Source organism: Priapulus caudatus, unplaced genomic scaffold (genome assembly GCF_000485595.1).
Source record: "Priapulus caudatus unplaced genomic scaffold, Priapulus_caudatus-5.0.1 Scaffold704, whole genome shotgun sequence".
In the NCBI taxonomy this organism is placed as follows: domain Eukaryota; kingdom Metazoa; phylum Priapulida; class Priapulimorpha; order Priapulimorphida; family Priapulidae; genus Priapulus; species Priapulus caudatus.
This window is the reverse complement of record NW_014577765.1, coordinates 157295-166091: the sequence shown is the minus strand read 5'-3', so window position 1 is coordinate 166091 and position 8797 is coordinate 157295. Positions and strand designations below refer to the sequence as shown.

Below are 8797 nucleotides of genomic sequence, written 5' to 3'. Positions count from 1 at the left end.
AAATGATATAGAACAGCTATAAACATTCCAATGTTTACTTGGGATATCGGTCAATTTAGATGACAATAAAGTATGATAAGTTGTATATAGAAAGATAAGCAAGATATTTCATTAGGAATAATAATGACAGTATGTAGAGAGTACGTTCATACCTGCACGCCTTGTATTTTACCGCTCTGATAAACATTTAGTAATTTCACTTGCTTTTACCGGCTTTCTCGTTGTGAGTTAGATAAACGTGAGAAGAACCAGCCCAATAGTGACTAGTCTAGTTTAAAAAAAAGTCGTTTCTTAGTCTATGTTAATGGCGATCGAGATAGTCAACACACGAGGAAAGCATGATTGATACTCTTACGATAGGACCTATAGCTATTACATATAAAAATATACTAATAATTCTAAATTAGATTGTGTCCTTCTCGGTACGTAGTAATAACTATAGCTACCCTAATTTCAGGTTTCTATCCTGACTGGACTTTGTGTACGTGTAGCAGCTGCATAAATTACCCCCCAGCCAACCTCATTAAACAGATGCAGAATGTCTCTATCCCTACGTGACGTTAATCTGCATGGATATATGTGTATCGATATACAAATATATATCGTACAATAAACTAATACAATTAATAAAACGTCGTGTAGCCTACGTTTTCAGTTTGTATTTACGCACTTAGGAGTTGTTTTTAAATGCCGTTGTCTGTTCCATGATCAAAACTTTTTTAAATATTCAGGATCTTTATAGATCTTTTGTAACATTTGTGTTCCTTTCTCTAATATGTCATCAGTTGTGTCGCCATCTACACGTTTATTAACGACAATATATCCTCCACGGGTAAAACGTGAGCAATCAACATATATGTCTTCGTTCACGGGATCACACAGGTCCAGTGCAGTCAGAGAATTGTAGAATTCCATGTCAATTATGTCACGTAGCCGACCAGACTCCACTATAGACAAGATTAATAGGCCAACTCGCTTTCCGCTATGTAGAAAAAATGAATACATGTATTAGTATATTATCTGAAAGTTCACATGTTTGCGGTTGTTTTTGGCCAAAGTAATGTTACATGACTACATAGCCTCGCCCATGACAACATAGTAAAACCTTTGTATTATTCCATTATTCATTCCGTACATTTCATTTAACACCTTTCTCAGACCTTTGACCAAAACTATAAGTAATTAATACATAAGCACTTCGTACTTACTTATAGGTCTGTGGGGTAGAACGTACGCCCGTGGCAATGTCGACTACTGCAGCCACCATGTCACCGTTGTTCAGGACATGAGATGATCTACGCACAGCAAAGACAGTTCTTCCATTGATCTCCATCAAGTGTACATCGCCCTGCTTTGTTACAAACATCTCAGCCTCGATGAATTGATCGTCGTAGCCATATTTGATAAGGTTTCGTGCCACCTGGTCGTATCTATTCCAAGCCTTGTCAACTGTAGCAGGGCTATGTTCGCTTGGGAACAATGTCATATGAATCAACTCTGGTTTACTTGGCCAGCGTTTTAAATCACCTGAAATGAATGTAATCTTGAAATCGTAGCTGGTTATGGTACGGAAAACTAAATCAATCAAATTTCCTTCATATCCAATTGGCATCACGACAAGGACCCTTTGAATACTAACACCCGGACAATCTCCCCAAACAATCACCCACGGACTTAACCCCGGAAAATCACCACCTGGACACTCACCCCCGGACAATAAAAAATAAACATTTACCCCCGGACAATCAAAAATAAACATTTACCCCCGGATAATCACTCCCGGATAATCACCCATGGACAATTACCCCACGGACAATCACCCCCGGACAATCACCCCGGATAATCACCCCGGACAATCACCCCCGGACAATCATCCCCGGACAATTACCCCGGACAATCACCCCTGGATAATCACCCATGGACAATTACCCCCGGACAATCACTCATGGACAATCACCCCGGATAATCATTCCAGGATAATCACTCCAGTACAATCAACCCCGGACAATCACCCATGGACAATTACCCCGGACAATCACCTATCGACAATCACCCCGGAAAATCACCTATCGACAATCACCCCCTGATAAACACCCCACGGACAATCACCCCCGTACAATCACCCCCGGACAATCACCCATGGACAATTACCCCCGGACAATCACCCCTGGACAATCACCCCGGACAATCACCCCCGGACAATCACCCCCGGATAATCACCCATAGACAATTACCTCTGGACAATCACCCCCGGACAATCACCCCCGGACAATCACCCATAAACAATTACCCCGGATAATCACCAACGGACAATTATCCCCGGACAATCATCCACGGATAATCACCCATGGACAATTACCCCCGGACAATCATCCCGGACAATCACCCCGGACAATCACCCCCGACAATCACCCCCAGACAATCACCTCCGGACAATTCTCCCGGACAATCATCCCAGGACAATCACCCCCGGACAATCACCCAGGACAATCACCCACGAACAATCACCCACCTACAATCACCCCGGACAATTATCTCCGGACATTTACCCCCGTACAATGACCCCGGACAATACAACTCACAGTATACGTACTGAATTTATAATCGTGTAACTCACACTAGTACTGTGATGAGTATTAAATCTCACATTTACTATCTTCGTATGAGAATACAATCTCTATCGCTAGCATTAGATAATCTGGCACCAGAACCAATAAAGGTATAACGTCATAGTTCCTACCAATGACCCAGTGATGAATTTTTCCCTTGCAGACGTAACCGATCACTGTAATGATGGATGCATCGTTCATGTACTTCATCGCAACGGCACCTCGTGAGTAATGAGGAGGGAACTGCTCCGGTTTCAGATGCTTCTGTAGGCGGTCCAGGAACCCTGTAATCTCCGTTGTTAACTCACTTAATGTCTCAATAACCTTTCTGAGTTCTTCTTCATTATAGGCAAGGTGAACGTCCTTTGACGCCACGGATGTTGTTAGCTTGATGAAAGCATGAACACCTGTGGTTTTTAGGATCTCCGACATTGCCGCATCACTCCTGTCAGCGCATGCGCGCAAGTCAACAAACTTGAAGGGAATCGGGTCTGGGTCAATGAGCTGATAGGTGTAATACTTGTTGAAGCAGTAAAACTCCGACATCAATGATGGACCACAAAGGTTAGGAAATTTTTCCGTAACAATAGATGCAATAATTATTGGTGCGTCGTCGTAAGTGAAGCTACCGACGATTGTATTCATGCGGATGAACTGTTTCAATTCTTCCATTTCAGATGGTTTAATGTCGTTGTTTGTATCCCCAAACACACTGAAAACGTGCACAGAGAACTTGTCGCGATATTTCTCGAGGTATTTAGCGATTCCAGGCTTTAAGAAATCACAGACAATCACCAATAACTTATTGTCGTTTTTTTCTCTTGCTTGGTTCATGATGATTGCTGCCAGGAGAAAATGTTTATAATCTCAGTACCATTACTGTGTTCGCTGCCTCATATATTACCAGCTAATCATACTTTTACCCGATGCTAGTAATAGGTTATGTATTAGAATGTATTAGCACAAGCCAAAGATAAAACTACTCAGTTGTTGAGACGCAATCCCTTAGTTTAATACAGACTCAAATACTACTACTACTAGTAGTAGTACAGTAGTCAGTAGGGTACTAGAGTAGTAGTACTACTAGTAGTACTAGTAGTAGTTGTTTTCTGTTGTTACCGGTATGTTATTGTTAGAAATACAATGACTAGGTATTTTTCACAAACATAGACCTTCACGTTGCCAACGCAGGACTGGGGAAATGATTAATTAATTTAGGTGGCGGTTGCGCAACCCTACCGCAGTGGATCCTTTTTTAACTGCTTCTTGTGCATACTCGACTTGAAATAAATGTCCATCGGGAGAGAAAACAGTAATAGCTCTGTCATAGCGCGACATCTTGATACTACTTGAATCCACCTATAATCAATAGAGCATCCCGTAACTGCAATCCAATGGGCAAATTTTATTTTAGCGACATATATACAATTTCTGCAACAATACAAACAAACTGCGAAGTGAACGATAGTGACCAGTGAGTTGTTAATCAATTAAATAGAATGAGTTAAAATTTACAATTATAGATCTATAGTTTAGGTATAGTCACGCACCTCGTTAAAACCACAAACCGATACGATTCGATACGTACGCAATCTATAGGTTCCCTCCCGTAATAAACGACAAAACGTCTCTCTAGACTAATTAAGTTATTAAATACTTTGTCTATATCCAAAGCAGTAACAGAAATTACGGCTATTAAAAACGATTCGTTTTGGTCGTTTTCCGTCACAAAATACGAAAAAACTGCATGTACGGCAGTCGTTTTATTATTTCGTTGCATTGAATTGCGTTTTGCATTGCAGTACATTTGAATTGCATTGATTTCGTTTAACTTTGAATAAAAATTAGACGTTGCTCATTTTTAACATCAAACTACTCGGGCATATCCGCATTTGGAAATGTTATATGTACTAATATTTTACATACTATATATTATACAGCACATTGCGCGATATCGCGCGCTATAATGACGTTGCGTGTATCAACGCGCACTGGGCAGCCAGAAATGCTGGCAGGTTTCCGTTTCGGTTTGGCTTTCGATGTCCGGCGTATTGCGGGTGTTTCTCGATTGCCACCGAGTGAGGTGCGCATGCGGCAAAAAAAGGTGTTTGTGTAGCAGTGAAGAAGTTAATATGTTGGGCACTGCATTAAAAGCAAGAAGAAAGAAATTAATATACTGCATACTGCATTAGAAGGAAGAAGTTTATATATAGGGTATACTGCGTTAGAAGCAAGAAGAAGAAAATGATTAATATATACTGCATATACTGCCTTAATATATACTGCGTACTGCAATATACAAGATAAGATAAAATAAGATAAGAGATAAGAGAGTTTATTTTATCACTTTCAATATCAGCAGATACAAGGATTTTTTTTTTTAACAAAATATAAATAACGTGCAGTGAAGGGATGACGAAAAGACCATACGGTCATCTAATCAGCCAACCCTTAGAGAAATTAATTAAGTATAAAGGCGTCTAGCTGTCATAAGAATAAGATGTACGATATGAGAAATATTTGAACAAAATGTTTGTATGATAACAATAAAACAAAAGCAAAATTGAACATAATTGGAAATAGAACAAGCAGCAGACATGAAGTTATATACAAAATATGTTGGACACATGAATGAAATATATGTAGTAATCAGTACAGTACAGTAATCTAATATTTATACATGCTAATTTAAAGAATAACTTAAGCGGCATATATTACATTTTATGTCAATGACATGATTAAATGTATAAAAAACTAATCAAAATAAATAACAAAACAAACAGAACGGTTTTTTCAAACTGAACATACATAGGTAAGAAAATAAATATGCTTATCAAGAATATGTATAAAGCAGTCCCATATAAGATAGGAAAATAATAAATTGTAAGCATATATAACACCTTTACATACGTTAGATTTGACAATTAATAATTACATGCAAGAGTTATCAGTATCAGAGTACAGTAAGCAGTATGTACAGTAATAGAATATTTACATGGTAATCAATAATAACTTAAATGGTCTATATTACAATTCATGTAATAATTGAATGTATAAAAAAAACAATCAAACTAAAGTACAAAACAACACATACAAGCAAAATATCTAGAATAAACAACAGGAGAATCAAAATTGACTATGTGCATGTAGTTAGTTATGAAGGAGTGTACTGTTGAATCAAGTGTGCTTTGTACGCATAGCTGAACTTTTTAATGGTACGTAATTTAGTAATTGTATTAATGGAATGCCAAAGTTTTGCTCCTGCAGATTTGATGGATTTAAAACCAATATTTGTAGATACTCTAGGGATAAAGAAAAATTGGTTAGTTGCTGATCTAGTCTGATAATGATGTGTATCAGAAGTTCTCTTAAAGTAGTTGCAAAACAATTCAGGGAGAGTCCCTGTATTATATTTATACATAAATTTACCTAACTCTAGATTATAGATGTCGATTAGTTTGAGTAAATACAATTCGTGGAAATAAGGGGTTGCAGGGTCTCGCCAGTGAGCAAATTTGATAAGTTTGACAATTTTATTTTGAGCTGTTTGTAGAGGTTTCAGTGTAGTTTTGTTGGCTGTACCCCATGTTAATACTGCGTATGTTAGATAGGGATAAACCAGAGAATAATATATAGTAGTAAGCAGATCTTGTGGAATATAGTGTCTATAAGTTTAGATATCATAGCTGTTGATCTTGCAATTTTTGTCGGAATATAGGTAATATGATTCTTCCATGTAAGACGATTATCAATGAAGATTCCTAGATATTTTATCGTGGATGTAGAATGAAGATGGTGGTTTCCCATTTTCACGCTAAAGTTGTTGTTCTGATTCTTTGAGTTAGAAATAATCATGAACTTAGTTTTCTGATAGTTGACTGATAGAATATTTGCTGACATCCTCGTGTCATTTTTTTAATTTCGGTATTTACTAAGTGTTGAAGATCACTCGTGTTTTTATTTGTCATAAATAGATTAGTATCATCAGCAAAAAGTCTGGTGTTAAAATTAGTAGCATTGGGGAGATCGTTAACATAAATAAGAAAGAGTACTGGACCTAGGGTAGATCCTTGAGGGACACCACAGGTCGTCTCAGCCAAGTTTGATTTGTATGAATTTATAGATGTATAGTGATAAAGATTAGGTATGATCAAAACAAATCTAATGCCAGACCTCTGATACCATAATGTTCGAGTTTTGTGAGTAATATATTGTGTTTAACTGTATCGAAAGCTTTGGAAAGGTCCAGAAAAATGCAGCAAGTATGCAATCGAGAGTCTAATGCATTAACCAATTGTTATCAAAGATTTCAGCTGTATAGCTAGTGCAGTACGTAGAGTAGTTTTTCCGAAACCCAAATTGATCTAAGAACATTATTTTGATTTAAAAATTTAGTGAGGCGAAGATAAATTAGTTTTTCAAACATTTTTGATAATGTTGATAAGAGAGATATAGGCCGATAGTTATAGCTGGTTCATTCTGTGAACCGGTTTTATGTAAAGAAATCATTTTGGCTATTTTGAGTTGGTCCGGAAATTTCCCACAGTTAATAAAGGAATTGAACAAAATTGTTAAGACAGGGAAAATAATATGAGAGGCCGATTTATAAAATTTAGCTGGTACTTCATCGGGCCTATAGTTGCCTTATTGATATTCATACTTTTAAAGATAGAGATGACTTCTTCATTTACAATAGGAGTCAAGAAGATGGAATTTGTAACTGGATTCAATAAAAAGTTCTGAAAAGGAGTATCCGTCTTTTTTATTTTACTATACATTGACACACCAATGCGTTAAAAGTAATTATTACATTTTTCACTAACTGCTTTTGAACTAGAAGTTGAACTGTTTTCAGGTAAGTGAATATCGGGATTAACAGAAACTTCATTTTTTAGTTTAATTATTTCATTGATTGTGGTCCATGTTTTTCTCATATTGTTTTTATTCACAGCTAGTAATTTATTATAATGTTGTTTTTTAGAGATTTATTTAATATGTGTTAACTTATTAAAGTATTTCTTGTATAAGCGACGCATAGCCAGGGGCGTAGCTACGGGGGGGGGGCACGTGCCCCCCCACAAATTTTCTGTGCCCCCCCACAAATTTTCTGTGCCTCCCTGGTGGCCCCCCACTAAAAATTCATGCTTGATAAAAAAAAATTAAAAACAATGCCGTTAGAACAGTATCATACAAAGAAAAGTTATATATATTGTGCCCCCCTCACGAAAATGTAAGCCCCCCCCCCAGTGCCCCTCCGCTGAAAAAATTCTAGCTAAGCCACTGCGCATAGCCTCAGTTTCTTTTAAGTAATGGGAATGAAATAGTTTTGATTTTAATTTAATTGATGTCCGTATACCCGCAGTGATCCATGGTTTCGCACAAAATTTTGATTTAGTCCTAGATAAAGTTATCAATGGTGCATGTTTATCCAGATTATTTTTAAATATAGCAAGAAACTGGTTGAAGCCTAAGTTAGGTTTAGTAGATTCAAAATTAACTAAGTCCAGTTCCTGTTGTAGACTAGCTATCACAAAACATTTCGTGATTGAAATTTCTCATTGAACGTATGACAATTTTCTTTTTTTGATCTACCCTATTATGTTGCACAAAAATAAAAATCGGTAAATGTTTGAAATTTCATGTGTAATTATACCAGCTAGAGTTTATAATATTGCTGAGATTGTTAGTGTAAACATGGTCAATAAGTGTTTTAGATGATTAGGTAATACGAGTTGGTTTAGTAATTAGAGGCATAAAATTGATTGGAATAGAGTATATTAATATAGTTGCTGGTTTGGGTGTTCGATTCCTGTTTCAAAAGATCTATGTTAAAATCGCCACAAATGTAATAGTTAGACCTACCTAAATAATTATTAAAATTTTGGAGAATATCGTTCATTTGTGTTTCAAAGGGCTGTATTTCATTGTTCGGGTGTCGATAGATGACACCAATTAACTGTATTTTTTTTTATTGGAGTTACCTAATGTGATCCACAATTGCTCAGCATGCACTCCTGTCAATGATATATCATGCCGCAAAGTATAATTAAAGTTATCTTATCGAATGGCAGAGCGGAAGTCCCATCTTGCAGCTCAGGAACACACCCGACTTGGACTGTGGCAAGTCACCAGCGGAGATCGTGTTCGGGAGACCCCTTCGCGACACCCTGTCGTTTGCAAAGCGTCTC

The 8797-nt window shown here is 37.2% G+C and overlaps 1 protein-coding gene across 1 annotated transcript; it reads right to left on the bottom strand.

Moving 5' to 3' along the window:
* Positions 1-320: 320 nt before the first annotated feature.
* LOC106812943 lies at positions 321-3947 on the bottom strand. Its single transcript, XM_014816953.1, has 4 exons — positions 3849-3947; positions 2741-3380; positions 1209-1527; positions 321-982 (listed from the first exon to the last, which is right to left on the bottom strand). The coding sequence occupies exons 1-4, from the start codon at positions 3945-3947 to the stop codon at positions 709-711; spliced, it is 1332 nt and encodes a 443-aa protein (XP_014672439.1). The 3' UTR covers positions 321-708.
* Positions 3948-8797: the final 4850 nt, after the last annotated feature.

Excerpts from the sequence above, each read along its gene's own strand:
- LOC106812943 (XM_014816953.1), bottom strand. The coding sequence starts at position 3,947 with ATGTCGCGCTATGACAGAGCTATTACTGTTTTCTCTCCCGATGGACAT. Across the intron at positions 3,381-3,848 it reads TTAAAAAAGGATCCACTGCG|CCTGGAATCGCTAAATACCT; the intron begins GTAGGGTTGCGC and ends GATTTCTTAAAG. Across the intron at positions 1,528-2,740 it reads AATTCATCACTGGGTCATTG|GTGATTTAAAACGCTGGCCA; the intron begins GTAGGAACTATG and ends CATTCATTTCAG.